The following is a 23,932-nucleotide window of genomic DNA, read 5'->3' as shown; positions in this document are numbered from 1 at the left end:
ATGTGCAGAAAAACAAAATAACACTGTTGCGCATGTGATATGAAATTATGGATCATATCACCTGCGCAGAAATTGAAAATAACGATTTTGCGCCTGTGATATAAAATCACTGGGGAATATGATATATTATTCAAGTTAAACTAATTTGCACTGGACATTTATGTGAGGTATAATGAATGTATTATGTTCCCTTTCCTCAGTTAGTGAAAAAAAAGTAGCAAAAGCATTTTAGTAATCAAAAGCAAGCTATAAAATGTTCTCTTATCAAAAATATGATGTTGCATATAACAAATCGATGGCTCTATGATTGCATTGCAACTATAGCTTTTTCCAAATTCTATAGTCGTTGCACGACACACGCAATATTTCAGGTGGACGGGTATTGATTTTTCTATTTCGATTCCAGATAGAAAATTGACCTTTTTATGTTTAACCAACATGTTGATATACTGATACAATGTATGGATTTTTCCATTCCATTTAGATTTCAGATAGAAACTATCCTGTGACTAACACCAAAATCATGGACAATGAGATGTATTGAACCAATCCGAGATAAAAGTGGAAACCACTCGAGATGGCTAGGGGGTAGATAGCGTGATAAGCGGATGAAATGACATCGTTATTAATAACTGCATTAAATAGATATTATCTTTCAATATTTGCCGCAGCTTAATGTTTCTATAGTAACGTAGCGTCTGTTTTCGATACATTTGTCGGTTAATTCTTGTATCATATTTTTAAAAGAAGCATTCTATTAAGTTGAGCGTAAACCAGCGGAGACTGCCGTCTATAAACGCCACATCTGTTGAGAGACGCTAGTAAATATTGTCGTACCAGCCAATACTGAACATTGTCGCGATACAACAGCAGGCGGGTGATGGATTTTTAAAGCTCTTGTGGAAATATAGAGATTATAATGAAATGTTTCCCTTATTAGGTAATTTCCGCGTATGAAATTACTGGAATTGAGTGCAATGTCGTAAAAATGAATGTATTACGACATAAAAATAGGATGGAATTTCGTCGGCAGTGAAAACGGCGGAGTTGTCGGTATGGGTCTTGTGGGCCTTTGTTAAGTAATGGCAAGGACCCACAAAGGTTGTTGTTCCACCTTGCATCTTCGAGAGGACAATGCTCGCTTTTTTCTGCTCATGCTAGTTATGGTGGTTTATATGTTGGTTGGCGCTTCGGTGTTTATGGTGCTTGAAAAGGAAAATGAAGAAAAAGAAAAGAAAAATTACGATACTCATTTACAAAGTTTTTATGATAAATATCCGTCGGTTAATAAAAGTGACCTGGAACATTTACTGAAAATCCATTCGGAAGCGGAGTCTGCTGGCTTCGTGGGAAACAAGAGACCAAGGTGGGATTTTTCCGGATCCTTTTATTTCGTCGGAACTGTTGTATCCACCATCGGTAAGTAAATGTCGCGAGATTAGTATCTAAAAGTATCAGTTTGTTAAACTAATGAAGTGTATTGCAAATGCTTTTACATGAAAATCAGTGTTTATTTGAGGGATAAACATTTTGTAACTGAACTTCGCTCCTTCGCGTAATGTTATGTAAATTTATATACCAGGTGAGTGATATTCATCCACAAAAGCCAAAGAACCTTTTATAAAATATGGAAATACAGAGACAAAACAATAAAATTGGGATAATAGCTACATAATTAGGTGATGTACAATTGATTACATTGTCAGGATTAAATTAAGCATTGTTTCATCTGGCTATTGAAAAAGACTATAGCTGTTGGGCGCAAAATTTTCAGATCTTACTTCTAATCTGTTTTTTTTTTCTTTTTCTTTTTGTTTAAATTTTATAAAACAAGAAACTAAAAATGATTTTCTGTCATTCTTTGGTTGTCGTTGAAATATTTCTACAGTTGTCTAAATAAGGCAATCACATTTCAGGTCTTGACAAGGTTATCATGGTACATGACATGTAATGCAGATGATATGATTTTTATACTGTTCTGTATTTCTTAAATATACATGATGCATATTACTACACCACTTGTCACAATGTTTTTTTGAAAAAATGAAAAATAAAATTGCAAAATAAAAATGTAAATGTTCAGCAACAATGGTCTGTTTTCTTGTGTGAATATATTCGAATTCTTTACATTTACTGTTTGAATTTGGAGGAAAGTAGGTCACGACCAAATAACCTAGATAAACTTATAAGGCAACATATGAGCCGTGCCATGAGAAAACTAACATAGTGGGTTTGCGACCAGCATGGATCCAGACCAGCCTGCGCATCCGCGCAGTCTGGTCAGGATCCATGCTGTTCGCTAACAGTTTCTCCAATATCAATAGGCTTTAAAAGCGAACAGCATGGAGCCTGACCAGACTGCGCGGATGCGCAGGCTGGTCTGGATCCATGCTGGTCGCACACCCACTATGTTGGTTTTCTCATGGCACGGCTCATATATTGTCAAATATGGTAACAAGTATCATAAGGTTCACTCAATTCCTTCAATTTTGTTGCAGTTGTTAAAAGTAATGCCATAATAATAATATTATTAATTATTATTATTGTTATTATTATCATTATTATTATTATTTATATTAATAAAATGTGATACAAATTACTGAATACACATATAACAACGGCCTTTTAAAGTGTTTAAAGAGGAAAACAAATTTTGAGTATTGCAATTATGATGATATTAAGACTAACATTTTTGAAAGTTTACATGCATATACATATACGGTAACTTTTAGTATCACGAGATTGTTTCTTAAAGACCCTTAGAAAGTTCATCTTATTAGATGGATTTGTTAGATAATAGTACTATTGTACCTTTCACTACATTACTTAGTAAAAAAAAACTTCACATGCCTAAGAATACACATTATATAATAGTCAGCCTATTTTGTTACTGAAAAACACTGTCAAGTGTATAAGCTAAAAACTGAAACAAACTGGCCAATAAGATCAACATCTGCAACAGGTTAAAGGTCACCTGATATTCAGATGTTTTGTTTGCACGTCGTATCAAATTTACCTAACTTAAAGACTATCAATTTTTTCCTACACCTACTTTGCATGAATTCCATCATGAATTGACGACAAACGAAAGAAAAAAAAACAGGGGGTTGCCTTCATCCCTTGTTAAATGGCAGTCAGTGGTGGGCTGCTACCCTAAAATTGATGCATATTTGCTCTTTTTCGCACAATAATTCAATATTTTTGGTTTCGATCTGCAAAACTTGCCTTCGTTGGAGTAAAAAATATGAACAGCGTCTACACATTATAGCAGTGAAAAGATGAAATTAAAGTACCTGCTTCATATGAAAAGACGCCAAAAATGGAAAATACAATATTTACATAATCTTGAGATCTTTCTTGATCTTATTCCAACATGTGTTTAAATTTACTTCGGCCAGAAGAACACACACGATTATTTATTTATTGTTTATGTTGTGTGTAAATAATGAATGTTGACTTTAAACTTTGACATTTGATGGCTTCAGAGAAATTATGAGTTTAATCCTTTTATGAAACCAGATTTTCCAACGAATAACCTAAATCAACTCTGCAACTGTTTTGAATGACCGAAAAGGTAATTTACTATCTACAATTGCCAAGTTACCTGGCATACTCATCAAAACTTAAAAGTCCGATGTATATGAACCATGTCATAAGCTAAAATGTCTCCAAAAGTATATTTACACATGATTTTGTACATATGAATATACATGCTTACTTATGAAACAGCCTAAAATGCGACTTTTATACTTAATGTGATATTGCCAATACTGAAAGTTTTGTAAAGAAATATTAATTCAAGAAGAAAAGTATCATATGGTTTACTGTTATATATATTCATTTGACTATTTTGGGCAAATACTTCAAAACGAACGAATTCATCAAACTTAAAAACGGGAAAGGGTGTTCGTGGGACGTATAGAAGCTTTTACTATGCATGGTTGCGTCGCTAGATGATTAGATACTTAGCATTATCAGGGAAGATTTAAAAAATATGGGCATGTAACTGCGTCTAAAAGTTTGAATAAATATCGCAATACTTAATTTACTTGAAGAGAATGTTTACACCAATGCGAAATTCGATTATGGCATTAAATCAGAAAACATAGAGTACAAAACAAACACACCACATCTGAGTTCCATGCAAAATAGTTTGTACTATCCTTAAATAATTGCATTCTTGTGTAAAATAGGAGAAATGGCATTGTTAAATGACAGAGTGAAGTAGACGGGAAAGGTCAATTACTGTTGGACAGCCGAATAAAGTAGACTTGTAACTGCAATTAATTTTGCGGAAGTATACGAGAGGCGGGATAATAAAACCATTGATTATTGGTTCCCTTTTTTAATGACGTAAACATTATAATACACACTGATTACATTATGTTGAAAACAAAGCGTCATTGTGTAGTAATCCGGATATTTTTTCGTCTTCCTTTTTGATTCTGATCGTATTAAGATAATAAAGCTTTATCATACACGAGAGTTTTATTAATAAGAGAAATATAGATGGAATTGGGATTTGCCTTCTAGCCATAACAGCACATGTGGCATTATACGGTGGTATGTTTAGGACATGTATTTTTTTTTTAATTAAATTATCTCGTACGCACGACATCTTATCTCGAGCGCTCGGCGTCTTATCTCGAGCGCACGACGTCTTATCTCGAGCGCTCGACATCTTACCTCGCGCGCACGACATCTTATCTCGTGCGCACGAAATCTTATCTCGAATTTAATCTTTAAAAAAATAAATGCATGTCCTATACATACCAGCGTACTTTTCGCATGTTTTACCTCTACTGGTATAACCAAATGCTTATTCAAAATTATACCGCGAAAATATATGGTCTACCGCTTAGCCTTTCTCGTTAGACCCGCACACATTAGCGTACGTTTGGGCTAGGCCGTTTCCAGCAGAAACCTCCTGTTAGCCACCAAAGGAAGGAAAGGAAATGGCTCAGTATATCTCTTACGCTTCGAGGGGCCTCCTTGGTGAGTGGTTGAAGATCGCTCGCTTCGAATAACTTGCCCGTCACCGCTATGGGTTCGAGCATCGCTTTGGATGCGAGGAAGACGTCCAGATTGTTTTTGGTATATTGTTGGTTCTATCTAGGTGATCACCCGTGATAAAATAATGTCCGGAGTGTTACCTAGGGTCTTTCTCCAGCATGAAAAGCAGGAAAGTCGCAATATGAGCTATAATTATGTCGGTTGGACGTTAAAGGCAAAAACAACCCAAAAGAAATACTTACTACTCATTTTCATATTTCTACTTCCTTTATTTTTGAACTGCACTTTCATCTATCATGCTTAAATGTCACTGAAAATATTAACGTTACTATATACATGTTATCTGAACGCTCGTACGCACGGACGCATTATGATTAAAGCGCATATACCACAATGCGTCAGTATCTATCTCTCAACAGCGGCCATATTGGCCGTTTTAAGGGGTCTTTTTAATTTTATATATATATATGAAACGTCTGTAAATAAAAATGAATAAAGGTACACATATTTGTTTTGCATATGTTATTATATATACTATGTCATACCATAGGATATTTTAAAGCTAATGCAGATTAGTGTAGAAATGGTGATATTTGTGTAACGCGGAGGTGCAACGTCAAATCTTACCATGCGACGTCATTTTCCTTTTCATTATGATACAAAATATCATGACGATGGCATTTTCCACCTAGGAAAACTCTATTTCATTTTTGGATTCGATGCCGAATCCAGGTTGTTTTCCATAGAAACAAGGTTGTTTAGGAATCTATTTTAAGGCTTCCGATAGGATCGGTACAGTTTCAAAAAACATTTTGGAGGCCAGCTCGCAGCGACCTGCCGTATTTTCAGTATTGTTTGTAGTAGTAGGAGTGCCTATTCATAAGACAGGTTCAGTAAAGAACTGAATTTTCTAACGGTATTCCAAATGTCAACGTCGATCAGGTCTGAGCTGTTGAACGTTTGCGTGTGTATGTGTGTCCCCTACAAATCAATAGCTGTTGCATTCTCTCTAAAGATCTACTTACAATTATAAATAAACATTTGAATGTTGTTGTTTTTTTTTTCACCAGAAGTATTAAAATACTTTCATTTACATCTTCCATTTTACTTCGTTCTTAAATTCAAAAAAAGTAAACAATCGCGTACCGCAGTTTTACCTCTATTTTGAATGGTTTGTTGAAATATGTGCATGAAGTCACAAATTACGTCGCTGTTAGCTGGCGAAATCTCAGTTAGTTACTTCCTGAAAATATCATGAGCTTAGTTTAAACATATTTATTCCCAAGAGTACATAGCATAGATTTGTATATTTACAACAACAAGTTAACATGATACTAAGGAAAGGATAAGAATGAAAGACATGTCTTGTAGAATTCTTCTCCTTAGGCGGACAATAAAGTTTGTATGTAAACACAAAAGAGCATTATGTCATATTATACTCGTAGTGGGAATAGGTCGTGATACAAGTATCTGTATAGTGTAAAATAATAATGATAATTAAAAATAGAAAATAGAACAACGTTAAGTACTAAAGACTAAAGTAATCAGAAAGAGGAAAGGCAGAGAAAGATAGGGGGGAGTATTGTCTCGAAATGAAAGGAAAGGCATCACGAAAATCTCTTACTCTCAGATATGTAATTCTGAACATGCGTGAATATTATAGTATTATCCTGGTCTGAAAGGAATGGGTTTCCAAAGAGCAATGTGTTGAGATCAATCTCATAGTTTTGTAGCTTAAGTAGTAAGACATGAGCTTACAATGAATACATAAGGATGATGACATATAGTTATGGTTTGTTCAGACTAAAAATCACAATTTTGCCCCACCTGTATAAATCAATGGTTGCCTTGACAATATATATTTATGTTAGCTACATTTCAGCTTAATATTTGTCATCATATTACCAATAAATGGTAGTATTCATGACCAAAGTTTAAAAAAAAAAACTTTACAGATGTTTTTATTAACTCCGTAACCATTAAGATGTTTATACAGTTCTAAACCAACAACGGGATTTTATCATTCCATACATAATATAATATATCCATTCAATGATATTTTTCTATTGCTGAAACATGTATTAAAAAGCAAGGACCGCTGCCCATGTTGTTCTACAGGTCCTTTAATACCTAATTTTTAGAATGAAACTTCAGATACAGTTTTTTTGTTTGAACCTTAGAAAGTTACCCATCTTGGATGATGATAAGCAGGGTCATAACATGCGTGGGGATGATGATTAGCTTGGTGATGTTAAGATGGGAATGGTGATTATAAGTGTAATGTTATTTCCGGGAAATGATGATTAGCGGGTAATGTTATTCGCGGATGTGGATGATTAGCGGGTAATGTTATTCGCGGAGGTGGATGATCAGCAGGTAATGTTATTCGCGGAGGTGGATGATTAGCAGGTAATGTTATTCGCGGAGGTGGATGATTAGCAGGGTATTGTTAACCTTGGGGGATGGTGATTAACAGAACAGAACATAACATAGTAATGTTATGATAGGGGGTGATATTTAGCAGTGTAACATCATTCAAGGGGGTGATGATTAGCGGAGTAATGTCATGTATGGCGATGATGATTATGATTAGTTTCAGGAAAACAAAGGTCGAAGGTTAAAGTAACTAAATGAATAATGAAATTTGGGCACACATAAAATACAAATAAGCGCGCCGATACTACAAAGATTTGAGTAAAAGATCACTTAAAATTTTCGATTTGTCATTCCCTACTTAGCAGTGATTATGAGCTTTGAAGACATGTCCTCCTGACAACTAGTTAATTAGCTCAATATCCTTATCACTTGAAACGAAACCCCTTGGGGTCTTAGCACGTGCTTGAAAGATTAAGATGTTACTATTTTTACGTTATTTTCTTTAAAGGTTCCAAGGAAAAACTGTGTAACAATCGAAACAAGATTGCCTTTTACAATCAGCAAAGCTTAGTGCTGCGAATTTTAGTGGGAGTTTCCATGTAAAAGTATTCATCGAAGATTGATTGAAAGACGTGCAAAGAATATAAAATGAGCTTGTTCCTATAAATGAATAAGGAATGTATTTCCTATAAAGATGTTTTGTCACTCGTTTTGACGCAAAAAGATTGTAAAATTCTAAGCACTGGCTTGATTTAATAAAGTTGAGAACATTGTTATGAATAAATAACCGCAGGCGGCTAGGTTTGAACAATTTAATGAATATTTTATAGGGATAATAATAACCCAAAGCGGCGCAAACTTTACTAATGTTTCAAGTATTCACAGCATGAGAACGAAACAACTCCACTTGTGAGATGTTAACACTAATTTAGTAATACTATATGATATGCAGGATAACATTACTAAAGAAACATACAAAAGGTTAGAGTAAACACTGAATAAATGTTTGTATACCGTAGACATACAGTAAACGTCAGTATTATACATTATATCTTCTAATTAGCAATATTCGTGCTCAACCATTGGAATATACTTTAATGCTGAGTACAAAATGATAAATATTATTTGTGTGTGTGTATATATTGAGATTATTAGAACACTTAAGTTTATCCGGCAAGTCAGTGAAAGGTTTATCACATAGAGGCCTTTCCTTTAATGCAACTTTACCGATGAAAAATATTGCCTTTAGATGTTTTAGGTGTCGTCCCTTAACAAGCTGTTACCGAAAGGCTATTTAAGATTACGTATTGCGTTTATTCTTAAGAAATTAATCATATTTGTTCGGTGTTCATGCGAAATGAACGACAGAATAGGATCGGCAAATCCATGAATCATGTTTAATTTGCCGATCCTATTCTGTCATTCATTTCGCAGGAAAAAAAAGTTTCATTTCTTATATTTACATTATATTTGCTTTCCATTATTATAAATTTCACACGTTTTGTTGCATTTAACATTAAGATCAGCTCCTTCACCAGACGGAACAACTGAGACGTCATCTAAGGAACGTTCTCCACGACTATTACGCGGACGTCGTCAAAAGAGCGGCCCGTTATTACTAAGCAGCGTTGACGTAACTTTCGCACCTTTTCTTTTGCTGTTCATACGAAATGAACGTCATTAGTTTCAATGGAAAAAGAATAGGGCGAATGTAAATATTGAATGATTAAAAGACAGCAGAGAAATAACAATTAATAATTGTTAATTGCCAGAAAATTCAGGAAACGGACACGGATCAATAGTTATCATCGTTAACTCATTTCTATTTTTGTACGAAATATGTGCAATATGTGACCGAAACAACAGGACATAAAATCTCTTGTATAGACTACGGAAATATTCTTCGAATGGGCTTGTCTTCATTTACATTAAAAATCGAACGTTTTAAAGCAGATAAAATAGTACAATGTACATGTCCAAACTTTTAAATCTATTTATCTAAGCTGATCTGTTATGAATATGGTGGAAATTTCTGCGTCTTTGTATAACATTCCTATTGCTTGATATTCACGTTTGATTTATGTTACCTCAAGCTTAATCAAACTTTTATTTATTAGTTTGTGTGCAATTTCTTGTGCGCTTTCAAACTTTCGGAAGAATGATATAATTATGGAGACGTAGCTCTTCAATAGACATATTGTATTTCCCAATGAAACAGTGTCATCGTTTCTCTTAGATAATAACTGTACTCATATAAGACTGTTTCATAACCTCCTTGATACGGAGTTCATTGCGCTGTTGCATATTAAAATCGCAGGACGATCCTTTCATCGACAAAAAGGTCATTATATGCATGGACTTGTATCGATTACTAAATAACAGTTTTGTGACAGACGAATACAAATTAGCAAAACAAGATGCGATGTGCCAATTTACTAGTTACACAAATACACCGAAACTGTGCCAGGGAAATCATTTAGGAAAACGTGTTATTTGAGCAGATGGCTTTATTCACGTTTACCATTTGATTTATGTGTGCACAAATTACTTATCAAGAACATCTATATATTTAAGTTAGTGTTCGGTCATCGTTAGAACGATAGCTTCGTACACACCTTTCGTCAATACCTTTCGTCCACACTTACCAAATATGGGAAAAAACAAATATGTATTGATACAATGTCTTTATCCTGTTTGTAATTGGCAATTTGCTCACAACAAACTTGAAACATTATTACTGTATAAAGTACACTCCTCAAATAGTCACCTTTGAGAATATCTAATTACGGTAAAGGTATCGCAGACACTAACCTACTTCTTGATTAGCCATTAAGCAGGTTTTAAGGTTTTTGACTGTGAACATTGTCACTAACAATTGTAATACATAGTTCATGTTAGTACCAGTAAACGAGGGGCTACGCTAGATATGTGTAGATAGTAGAACAAGAACATCGGCGAACAAAAAGGGTAAAAGTCTTTACGAAGTAGGTAAAAATCTTAAATATCCCATAACATTTTGAAATTAAAGATAAATGTATAACCATCCAGCCCCTACCGCCCCCATCTCCAAACAAAAAATACAATAAAAACAAAAAGAGGAATATTTTTTATTAACTCTGTAACCATTAAAATGTGACATATAGTCCATCCTGGCCAAGTATGAACTGATTATATAGTCGTATATATGTCTGCATTTAACAACCAGAATGCTATTATAAGAGGTGTCTAATGAAAACTTAAATATTGTTACAAACTATAAATCATGCGTAGATGAAAACAGCGATAATTATTGTGGTGTGGATACCGACAATGTCTTGTCCACTGCAATTCAAAGTGACGTGCTTAATAATAATAAGAGGTTAAAAACTCACAGTTTGCGGAAACAGACTTTGAATATATTGCATGCTCCAGTATCTATTAAGCGCCAATTTGTCTTAGATCCATGGGCTTTCGAGATAATAGCATATGTATATAAAGTTTTCAAATGTACGAAGGCCAAAAAAAATGAGGTAAAATCTCTAACCCTGTGTTATGACAGTTCGAGATATTTTAGAACACCCATACACGTGATGAAGACATTTGATGTATTTTCTTTGACAAGTGATTTGTAGTAGGAACTCCCTTTCTTGTATCTAATGGATCATGGTGAACATCAACACAGGATTGGTGACCAATAGTCGATAAGTGTTCAGTCATTGACATTTAATGAAATTTGGTTTTAATTTGATGTGATAAAACAACGATCTGTTTTGTTTATCCAAATACACCACTCCTTAGCGTGTGTGAGCTTACACTTATACCGATCGTAACCATTATCAAATTAGAAATGAAAATAAAAATGATGCTGATGAATATTTCTCAGATATTTTTCATTCTTGCAATTCGTATTTAAATGTTTTGAGTTTCTTTCTATTATTTTCTTTATTTATTCTGATCTAATACAGTGATGTCCGTGCTTTTTGAAGCATGACCATTGTTACCTGTGCATGTTAAGCTCTTGCTGTAATTTTTCATACAAAATTCGTAGCGTACATTTGCGAAAAGATAAACTATAAATTCAATACTATTTCATTGGAAGCAATTTTCTTCAAACTTGACCAAATAAAACACCAACCAGTTAATAAGACCTGCGAGTGTCACTAGCAATAATCTACACAGCCTTGTTTTATAGCATTTTGCTGGACAACATGAAATACATCACAGAATGATTTTAAAACAAACATGCTCCCATCCATAACTTTTAACCCCATTATCATTTTTAACATAGTTTTATTTAATTTAGATGTTCTTTATGATCGATATTTCGAACAACCCGCCCATTATATCTCTCCGCTAAAGTTTTTATTTGTGGCTGACCTATTTTGTGACGTTTTTATCTGGATGCGTTTTCTGTTTGTTGAGTTCAATGCGTCGAGAGAACCTAATCATACATTGGTTTGCTTGTTTCTTCTAAAATAATTTCAGAAAACATACCAAGCCTTTACACTGTCCTTTGAATTTGTTACATTGTGGGAAAGGTTAGGTGCACACCATTAACCGTTTTAAAGCTCCCAAATGGTGTTCATAGCGGTGCCTAGCTGTGTTCCTTTATTTCTTTATTCTGTCCTTTTGTGTTTGTTTTGTCTTTGTCTATGCTTGTGTGTTTTATCGCTGTGTGCTAGTTTTGTGCACATCCACTTGTTCTGGGTTGCACTTTGAGGAAGCTGTGGTTTTGGGATGTGGCTTTTCCTGTTGGATATTCATCCTTGTTTTTATCGTTATCGGTATAACATATCATTTTATTTTTGCGAAAAATACCAAAATGCTCCGTAAAATGTACTGTGAAGTACTAAATTCAAATTACTAATGGGAAAGGTGAATGTAAAATTGATTTATTGTACCTAAAAGACTAGAAGTTTAACTGGTTTATCTTATACGGAGACATTACTCAGTTTTTTTTAAACTCATAGATTTCGACATACAAAACATCATACGACATGACCGCTAACAGTATCAAACTTAGTGTATACTTCCTTTGTTTTACGTAACGGCTGCAACAACATTTTAGTTATAATTAAATTTTATGGAAACAAATAAAGGAGACCACGTTCTTATCATGTCTACATACAATACAATCTGACTAAAGTACTTGATCTTCTAAACGAAGATCTGAGAATGACCCATTCACATTCGTCTTCTGTATATTTTGGAATTCCAGTATTGCTATTTTTATTTCCGCAAATCTGTTTTTATTTGAACCAATCAGACGACTTGTTTCAACAAGCATTTGGCTGAACAATCAAAATAGCGTCGAATGTCAAAGAGTTAAGAAAAATGTGCAGTCAGTCCGGGGCTCGAACCCGGGACCCCTCGCTTACAAAGCAAGTGCCCTACCGACTGAGCTTACCGGTTCTCTGACACTTAATGTGACCAAGCCCGTACCATGACATATGATTTCTCTCAAAACACGAGGGCGTAACCGCGATGTGGTCGTCATAAGAATTGTAAATATGAAAAACCCACGCTAAATGTAGATTTTTTAAGCTTACAAAATGTTCTAAGTAAACGTTCTGATTGGCTAGTGGAAGGGTCGTCAGAACGAGGCTATCAATAGCTCGTCTTCAGATCCTAAGCGTAGCGTAATAGGACATGTACTTTAGTCAGATTGATCTACAATACTACTTTCCCTACGGAGTTTTTTTCTTCTTGTTTTGTGCCATTTACACAAATCATGAGCAGAAACAAAATTATACGCCCTTAAAACAATTATGAAGTACACATTTTATTCAATATATCAATTAATAGTTATGTTGAAAACAAGTTGAATTCGATGGTAGAGCTATTTGAAGAGTGTACACTTGAGACTTTGATTTCATTAGGTAAAGCGAATAAGTTTATCGATTACTTCTTTTTAAAAGAACTATCTGATAAATGATACATTACCGTTTTGAGTATTATTTTACTAAACAGAGAAGCTTTAATGCGTTGCAATTTGATTTTTGCTTAATTTGTCAGAATCAAAAAAAAAGTTATACATTATTTTTAAACTAGCAGATAGAAGCATGAATTTTAACTTTTATCAACTAATACAAGGACTGGTATTGTTCTTTGTTTTTTTCAGTTGCAAACATCTTTATTCACAACGGATTCAATCTATCAAGCGTATAACACCTGTCACACCTGATTATATATAGAATGTGCTCTTCAAAAGGAATAAAAACCATTTTAATCTTGATTGTCCGTAAGATTAGGCTGATATTATACAATGCTGATATCCACCTTGTAGAGAGTTTGTAGTCACTGTTTATCTGAATAACAAATTCCTATTGATCAAACAATATTGAACAGGGATGAGCTAAATATGTTTATAAATAGATCTTCAATCTTAGCGATAAAACAGTACCGTAAATACTTTGAACTTAATTACCCCTATATTACAGAAAAGTAGATCCTTTAACTGTAAATTCAGTATCTTGGTAATGCAAACAATAAAGTATGTCTGACCATAGATTCTCACTAAGGTTATTAGCCATTTTTGTTATTTTGACATGGCAGCTATTTTACAGTATAAGATTCTGTGTTAAATGAACTTTTTCACCGACGAAGAGAATGATGAGTATTTGAAATGATTACATAACATGTCTAATCCCAAATATAGAGCTTTTCAACTACTGTCTGTTGTAAATATCAAGCGACTTGATAAAGGTTAGATGTCGGTATCAAGTTCCCTTTCTCTGTGAATTTTCACTGAATGTTTCTGTATCTCGAAAACCAATGCCATGACGACAAGAACAAAATAATCTGGCATATGATAGAAATGAAAAGAACCAGTCGAGACTGAAAAATGAAAATAAATCAAACTTGTTTGATATCAAATCTATAAGAAGAATCTTTAGAAGAATTGAACACAATTGAACACAATTGAGCCGCGCCATGTGAAAACCAACATAATGCGTTTGCGCAGGCTGGTCTGGATCCATGCTGGTCGCAAACGCACTATGTTGGTTTTCTCATGGCACGGCTCATATGGCATTCCTGTGTCTTTAAGCTTCTAGACTACTGAAAATAACTGAATACCTGTACGACACGTAAATGAAAACGTTCTTTCTAAAATTAATCCTATAACTTTGTTCACTATTCATTAATCGGTAATCGATATTGTATTATGGTATTATCAAGATGACATTCCTACTCATCTAATTATATATTTGAGCTTAACTTCGTCTCTCAATGTTTACCGTATGGAATGAAGCAGTTAATTCAGCAAATCGTTCTTGGTGCAATTTTATTAAACATGTAAATCTTCCTGTGGTATTTAAAATTTCAAAGACACATACAGCAAATATATTTGTAATCAAATGTTCAAAACACTCAGTTATGAGACTAAATTAAAAAATATACATCGTTTTTATTTTCTACGCCATATGCCAAATACAATATTTTAGCTGTACTTATAACACTTTAATACCAATTGCGCAACTGTATCCATGAAGTAAGGTGTAACATTCATTTCAAACGCTTGGCGCCGGAGAAAAGACGAGCTGGCAAAATTAAAGGATTAACTTAATAAGTTTAACAGAGTGTGTGATGAAAACGAACACCACATTATTTATAGAACACAGCACGGTGTTCTCTCATAAATTTTAATGTTTTGAAGCTTATTTATAGTCGCAACCGGTAGCCCATATAAGCGGCTTTTCTGGAAAACTTTATGAGAAGACTTTACGTTACGTAAATGGGAAGAAAATACTGGCTAAGGAAGTTCCAATTTCAGAAACTTCCCTTGTTCTTTTGTGTGCCAGGTATAAGGCACCAATGCAATGGAATATTATCCAAATGTTATTAATTTTTACTTGTAAGAGTGGGGGTTCGAACTCACGTCCTCTTGTCTCGTGGTCAGGAAAGTGCTAAGACAAGATCAAAAGGATCCATTCACACATCTGAGTGACTGTTAGATTGAATATTTGTGTAACGGCTCTCACACACATTATATATTTACAAATTAAATGTAGTGAAGAAACGTGAGGCTTATAAAGTAATTCGGGTGCAGATGTATGGTAAAATAATGGACGACTTGATACTTTAAATCAGTATCGTTTATGCTAGTAGTATATATGTGTTATAGAAATAATTTGATTTATCTTTGATGTAATAACATTTTAAAGGGGCGTCAATATTTTTTTCTGCAGAAATGCATGAAAGTTCTCATAGATAAACAAAGGGAAAAAAGTAAACATTTATTATTAGTGTTGTTTATGTTCGATGTTGACAAGACCAGTTGAGGACCAAAGTGCACTAGTAAATTTCTTTGACTTACACTGAAAATATCCGTTTGAACAGTCATCAAGCAACATAGGCTAGGTTTACATAAATAAAAAATAAGATCACTTGGTAGTCAAAGCATTGCCAACTACTTTAGTATTTCATAAAATTCTTCGCTTAGATCCACCATTTTACATGGAATGTGAAATAGATGATAACCCATGTTATTATTAGTTTCATAATTGCATATCAACTAACAGTTTCCGTTTAAATATCACCATTAACTTGATTTATCTTTGATGTAATAACATTTTAAAGGGGCGTCAATATTTTTGTCTGCAGAAATTCATGATAGTTCTCATTAATTGTACATGAATACTTGCCAGTGATTTTTTCGATTTGCAACTACAGACGCTGTAATAGTAAAATATAATCAGGTTATTGGTAGACATTTCTAAATTCTTTCAAATGTTATCTATAACTAAATCAAATCCTTTGAATAAATTCTAGAATAAAAGTTAATCCCATGAGGGCTTTAATCAAGGACTACAACTGTCATTTTTAATTGTTTAAAGAATAACGATTTAAATATATTCTACACTCAAAATACTGAGGAGGAATATTTTTCTTTCTTTAGGAGTTTTGATTATACATGTTCAGTGCAGTTGCAATAATTTCTCAATAACTATATTTCAGGGTTTGGAATGACAACACCCCGCACGACAGAAGGAAAAGTACTGCTGATATTTTATGGCTTCTTCGGCTGTGCGGGTGCCATCTTGTTCTTCAACTTATTTCTAGAAAGGATTATAACATTTCTAGCGTATATACTACGAGCAATTCATGATCGCAAGATGAAAAGGAAAATGGGACTGAACAATAATAACGATGACAGCCGCCGAGATTCTGGTTCACTTGAAGAGGACTCCTTAACTGAGTGGAAACCTTCTGTTTATTGGGTCATGTTAATTTTGTTGTTGGGAGCAGTTGTTGTGGCCTGCTGTGCCTCCGCTATGTATTACCCTGTTGAAGAATGGACATATTTTGAAGCGATTTATTTCTGTTTTGTGACCTTTGCAACGATAGGTTTTGGTGATTACGTAGTAAGTCAAAAGGAATATTATGATAGCGTCCATTTCTACCGTCTAGGAAACTTCATTTTCATAGTAATAGGATGCTGTTGCATATATAGTTTGTTTAATGTTACGTCTATTGTGATAAAACAAGCATTAAACTGGATTATCAAAAAACTTAATTGTGAATGTCGGGTTCGTCGGCCGCCTACTGGCCGGCGGAATGCAATAACGCCGGGACATCTTAGTCGGCGAACGAAGGGCAATACGGTGACGGTAGATGTTGAATGTGATAGTGATTCCGAGGGCGGCGGTAGAAGAAACTCGGGGGAAATGATTTCTATGCGGGATTTTTTGCAGGCAAACAAAATATCTTTAGCAATGATGCAGAAGCAACTGTATGAGACATCCCAGCGCGCGCAAGGTGGGTCTGGAAATGGCTTTCAGGGTGGAGTAGGTCCTCTTGCAATATTAAATAGAAAACTAGGTCAAGATGATGTGTGATATTCTGTGATGACTTTAACAGGTTTTGCTCAAATTTTACACAGATGAAAACCGAAAATGGTTTAATTCTTGCATCACTTTTGCTTTAAAGCATATATGTGGAATTGCCTTTCGTAGTGGAATGTATAGAATGCAGAAAGGTACGTTCATGAAAACATAAACTTCAAGAACAGATACAAGTTATTCTCGCATATGAGAATTCATAATTTTATCATGTCCAAAACATTGCGGAATGAAACTTATTTCACATTGGTATTGATTACATTTTACTCGGACTTTATCATAGACTCCCTATGTAAAATCTCAAACTTTGAACTAAAAATATAGGTATTAAATCGATATAATATTTCAATGAAACTTCAAAGTTTTGTTGTTTGTAGCATCATCTGGGTCATATGCAGTGAAAAATCTTAATCTGATTTCTAAAATAGAGTGATATTTATTTCTAAAGTCACTATATGTTCATTGTAAATATACTTTTTATACCCAAGTAGAAACTGGCGGGTACTCGAAAATCTAGCTCTCTGATTGACCAATTAGAACCCCTAATGTCCTGTGATGTCATGATAAAGTTATGAATAGACAGATGAAAATGGATACAGATGTATTGTCAGAAAATATTTCATCAAATCTTAAACTTTATATCACTGAAGAAATGAAATATGGCTTTGTTCACAACTGCAAAGAAGTCTTCTTTTTTTACATACTACGCTCGACATTTGATTGTGGCAACTAATTGGCCAACTTTTACAATTGTATGTGATCAAAATAATTAACTAGGTAAATCAATTTTATTTTTTCTGTTTGTAGCTCTTAGTAGATTATGAAACATATTCAGTTCTGACACATTGTTTATTGTTGTTAAATAGTTTTCTCTAACATCTCAACTAATGAAGTTAATCTGTGATTTGTCATACACATATTTGTTATTTTTGAGATATACTCACCGGACTACGAACAATTTTGAGAAATCACTGTATAATTGACAACATTTTTGTTCTAAATGTATAAATGAAGAGATATTCATTGTGATATCTCTTTACGTGTAATAATTATTGATTATTGGTACTGTGTTTAATAATTGCTCTGCCATTGTAATATATACCTTCTGTTATAATCATGTACCTTCAATATAAAGCTTTAGTATATTTCCAATTATTCCTCAATTTACCGTCTGTGTTTAAACGATATTACTACAATTAAAACCCTGTCGGTAGATTATAATACCTTTCATATGTTGTTTAGTTCTATTAATCAGTACAGCCCGCCCGCTTAGCTCAGTAGGTAAGAGCGTTGGTCTACGGATCGCGGGGTCGCGAGTTCGATCCTCGGGCGGGGCGTATGTTCTACGTGACTATTTGATAAACGACATTGTGTCTGAAATCATTAGTCCTCCACCTCTGATAATTCATGTGGGGAAGTTGGCAGTTACTTGCGGAGAACAGGTTTGTACTGGTACAGAATCCAGGAACACTGGTTAGGTTAACTGCCCGCCGTTATATGACTGAAATACTGTTGAAAAACGGCGTTAAACCCAAAACGAACAAACGAATTAATCAGTACAGTTACCATTATATACGTTATTTACATAGTGTTTCACTGTTATTCCAATTCTTCATGTGCTGGCTTACAGAAGGTTGGTGGTTTTACCCAGGTGCCCGCTCGTGATGAAATAAGGCACGAAGGGGCACCTGGGGTCTTCCTCCCCCCTCAAAAGTGGAAAGTCGCCATATGACCTATAATTGTGTCGGTGCGACGTTAAACCCAACAAAATAAATTAATTCACTGTTATTCAATTGCTACAGAATATTTATAACTTGTGTTTCTGCATCTAAAACAATAATTTACATAAATGACAATAAATAATGTGTTACAAATTGTTACCGTAATATTGCAAACAATACGATGCATTGTACGGGCCTTCTAAATTAGAATGGATACCTTTTCTGTAGGAAAACCTTGTTAATAGATAGTTTCGTTTGACTATACTGTTATATTTTACATTGTATTCAATATATTGCTTGTTTGCTAAATTGTACTATACAAGATTCTACTTTTCACTTAAATTGCACTGTATATATAACATTATGTGATCGACTATGTACAGTATTTGTTTTTATTTCCTACTCTGTTTAAATATAATATTATGTGTTTATAAATGCTTTATATATAAATGACATGTGCCGATTTTTCGGACCCTACTTTGACAGGTTGCCTGACAATCTGATGTATATTGCATGTACATTCTTCTACAGATACATATATTAAATAAGAGTGAAAATAATATAACAATTAATAAATTTATAAGAAATACTAAAATTTGTTCTCTTTTATTGTCTACTCCTCTATTCTAAAGCAACATACACAATGTTTCTAGTTCAAAGGAAAAGCTTTTGGTAACGCACACGTCATTGGAAAACAATTTTTCGCATATTCATTTAGTTCTGTCGGCATGTTTTCAAAGGTCGTTTAACTTGAAGAAAACACCAAAATCACTTTGACTTGAATATTTACTACTTGGACTTTTATATATCCCAGACACAAACACTGACATTATAGTAGCCTGAACAAATACTGGTGTAGCGTTATATGTCCAGTTAATAAATAAGAGTATGCAAAATGCGTATATTAAAAAAAAGTATTTATTGGAACTTACATGCGTAGAAATTCTGTAATGTATGTAAACCTAACTGGACCTTTAACGTTAACCAATTTGTTCTTTAATAAACAAAGTAATATGTAGAATAGTCTAAGATTATCTAAAACTCAACCCATCTCAGACTAAAATATGAAATTTTACAGAAATAATATTCAAACTTGGGTTTATTATAATTAAGAAAAGTAGGTTGCTTACCAATTATTCTCGTAATTAGTTTTTATTAAGCAAGTGATTTTTTTTTACGAAAATTATGGCTGCATTTAATTCAAAAGACATGTTAAGAATTGTAATCGATCTTACACTGGTACAAACATATCTCCTCTTGTTTATCAAATACTTTTAATACTAAATATAACTGATGTAATTGAAAACTAACTACAATGTTGTGATAACTTAGGATTGTGCCTTTCCGACGAACATTAGCAAGTACTTCACTAAGATCCATTAGACCTTCATAAACTTCTTTCTTTTGGTAGTTAATGACCAAGTGTTGAGTGTAAAGAAACAAAAGCTAACTGTGTTGCTGAGAATAAATTTAAATTTCTCGGAATATTTCTAAACTACTTTTGTGTTTTCGCAAACATACTGGCAATGTAGAATGGGAAAAACTGCAGTAAATTTCACTGATGACATGGTAACAATTAGCATCGTCACAGTTAGTAGCGGTGTTTTCAAATTACACATATGGGTCCTGCTTACGTAAAGTTATAATTTTATGTGAAAGTCGCTCATGCTAAAATAATGTTCCGTTTGAGAAGAATACCTACAAATTTACAATGGGAATAACATGAAAATGTGTTAAACAAAAGGAAAATATGTAAGAAACGTAAAATAGTTTGATATTTTGTACAAATGCATCCAGAAAGCAAAATTGCATATCTGAACGACTACAATAAGCAACAAGACACAAAAAGAATTTTTTTGACTTTAAGACTTAGACAGCTAAATAGTCAAGAACCTATTATAAAGGGTGCCTAATGACTTCATAAAATCCATGCATTTATAAGAAAAAGTAATTAGTAATCGTAGACGATGGCAGAACTAAACAGCAGAACTCAACATGTACATATAAGCCATAAAATGCAAGTTATTTGTTTTTCTAAGTCGTCGACATGTGGCTTGGTATTTTTACCTTCTATGACAATTTACAATCATTATCAGAAAATTTACAAATGAACCTATACGTCCGTTCGAAATTGAAAATGCTTATAAATCAAAAAGTATTTTAGCTAGAATCACCAAGCCTCACATGATTATCAGTAAACACATGACATTTTCCCAAATTTAATATTATTCCCCTTGACCCAGTAAAAGCAGAGTTTTCTCTTAATCTTGTTTGAAAAAAAGGAAAATGCTTATAATTCAAAAATGGTTTAAGCTAGAATCACCAAACCTCACATAATAATTAAATAGCACACGATGTTTGCTGGCTTATTGTAGTATTCTTTTTGACCCACTAAAAGCAGATTTTTTTCCTCTTCAATTGTTTAAAACAATGAAAATGCTTACAGTTCAAGAAATATTTACACTAGAATCACCATTATATGAGTTTTCACCCTGATTTGTTAAACGTTTTTTTTTTCTGTATCTAAGTAACCTTGTGGCAGATATTCATGTAACTTTGCACAAATTTAGATCCCCCATACGCAGTTTCGTTAGGACCACTTCATTAACATCAGAGTTATTACCCCTTTAGTATTAAACAATTCATAAATTCTCACATAACAAAGTAATCCATTGATGGATCTTCGTGAAATTTCAAATTAGTACAGATCACTATAGGTTGGTAGTCCATCATTCATCAGGGTCTTTTCAGTAACTACAGAGTTACTGCCCTTTTATTGTTTTAAAATTCATATATCTCCACAAAACACAGCAACCCATTGATAGATTTTCATGAAACCTAATGCAAAGATTGATCACTGTAGGGCAGACTTTTTCCGCTAGATTTTTGAAGAGTAGGAGCCAGCAAACGACTGCAAATAATTTGAGTATATTTGGAAACAAAATATCCTTTAAAACAAGGTCCCCTCATTTACAAAACAACCTATTTGGAAAATTCACTGAATTTGCTTGTTTATCTTAAAATAGCAATATTTTCTTGTTTGAACACATCTCTCGGCAGTTAGAAGCTAAACGGTAAGATAAAATCTATATTAATGGCGATTTCATTTCGTAAATGTAATGCCACCTGGGCGAACAATTGTCCATTGTTAAAGGTTGGCATTATATTGGGTTTTTTTCTTTTGTTATCTTAGTAACATTATAGAAACAGATTAATATCTTTTGTTCGCTGGGTGATCGTAAACACACAGAAAAAGACAATCAATTTGTCAACAGATGCGTGATGATCACAATTCTAATGAAAATCGCGGTATTAATTTTGTGACAATGTACCGGAATGAGGTAAATATCAAAGAATATCTTAACGGTAGGAAAATATCTATAGATATAAAAATACGTACCATCCAATTTTACTTACACGAATATACCAGATGGTCCACGGTAAGTGTAACTGGAACCTAATGTTGATCATATTCATTGGACAAAATCTATTTCGGTTACAAAATAAGAGATTTCTAAATATAAAATAATCGACTGTTGGATTGATTTTGCATTCTTTGTAAAAAAAAAAATATATCAAAATCCACACAGACCTTCATATTATTTTTTCTGTATAGCAATTGACGTATCTTATTTTATAGAAACGCATACGGAATATCAAGTTCTGTACAATAATGCTTCTATCCATCAAAAGCGTCACCAGCTGCATGTTGGTACCGTTACTATAGAACGTTAAAATGTCATATTTTTGCAAGACATATTTAATAAGATAAAGTAAATGAGTATCTTGATTATTTCTTTATTGAAATAATAGGATAAGAAATTTAATAAGAAAATAGCTGCTGCGTTTCCGTTTCGAGTTTTCTGAACGCTGACATTTTCTACAGCGTTTTCTCGAACAGAAGCGTGACTTGGTATCCCGCCCTCCTGCGGTACACCACTACAACAAATGTGGATTTAAAAGATAATATTTGCTGTTGAGCATGACAGATCATTAATGACTGTGTGCTTGAATTAAACTGTAAAATAAAGATATCATCTATTTTACCTACATTTTAACAAACTCAAAGTATGTATGTCTAAACACAACTGGCCCTCTTTCCCCTATTATTATTTGCAATTACGAACATGATTTACCACAGAGCTTTCTAAATTAAAACTATGATACAAATACACGCGAGCTGTTGCAATCGAAGCCAACATTTATATGCAGATTAAAATTTATGTAGCATTGAATTACATTGTCATACGTGATCATGTGTATTGTGTTCTTCACAATGAAAGGAAACTAGTTGTCTTTGAATGTCCACAATATTACGTTTATCTGCCAGAGAGATTGTAACTGCTGTTTATCTCAACCGATCTTACAATATTAGATATTGTAGATTGAGAAATACCTCAGATCCCCTTTCTATATTCCAGTTTGTTTAGTTTTGTCCATTGTTTTCTCGTTTACGGCAAACCCATTATTTTAACTGGGGACAATACTCTTGCTTTTCATGGAATTACACGCTAGTGTATCATTGAAGGTTTCATGTGCACCGCCGTATGAACACATCTGCAGATGTCTCTAAATTGTTTCTGTACTTGTAGCAAGTGTAATATTGAGTTCTGCTCAACCCTGGGCTAGAGGGCGTGGACGGTAGCATGCATTCCCACTACCGTCATTAAACAGACTCAATCAAACCGTTGAGTGACCCTGTGGTTTTTCACTTTTTTCTGTTTTAATATTTTGCTAATATTCGCAAATAATGCTGCTAGCGCATAATTTCCTGTCTTTAAATAAAAAACACGTTTCGCGAATTCTTAACACCTCAAATGAGGCTTCTAAGCATGGAATCGCTTTTTCAAAAAGCCTAGATCAAAATTATTCTGTCTATAGAATGGAAGAACAAAACATGTTTATAGAGTTACTGTCATCAAAGGAATTGATATATATGCAATAAAACAGTGTTTTCAATACTTGTACTGAAATAACTCGACAATACAAAACAAATCTTTA

General features: G+C 33.6%; 1 protein-coding gene across 1 annotated transcript; it reads left to right on the top strand.

Moving 5' to 3' along the window:
• The first annotated feature begins 529 nt into the window (after positions 1–529).
• On the top strand, positions 530–18,102 carry LOC123527775 (potassium channel subfamily K member 13-like). The gene is made up of 2 exons (XM_045307442.2): positions 530–1,419; positions 16,327–18,102. The coding sequence occupies exons 1-2, from the start codon at positions 1,083–1,085 to the stop codon at positions 17,205–17,207; spliced, it is 1,218 nt and encodes a 405-aa protein (XP_045163377.1). The 5' UTR covers positions 530–1,082; the 3' UTR covers positions 17,208–18,102.
• Positions 18,103–23,932: the final 5,830 nt, after the last annotated feature.

The sequence above is a fragment of the Mercenaria mercenaria genome, chromosome 1 (assembly GCF_021730395.1).
Source record: "Mercenaria mercenaria strain notata chromosome 1, MADL_Memer_1, whole genome shotgun sequence".
Lineage (NCBI taxonomy): Eukaryota > Metazoa > Mollusca > Bivalvia > Venerida > Veneridae > Mercenaria > Mercenaria mercenaria.
This window is presented reverse-complemented; position numbering and strand designations above follow the sequence as displayed.

Excerpts from the sequence above, each read along its gene's own strand:
- LOC123527775 (XM_045307442.2), top strand. The coding sequence starts at position 1,083 with ATGGCAAGGACCCACAAAGGTTGTTGTTCCACCTTGCATCTTCGAGAG. Across the intron at positions 1,420-16,326 it reads AACTGTTGTATCCACCATCG|GGTTTGGAATGACAACACCC; the intron begins GTAAGTAAATGT and ends ACTATATTTCAG.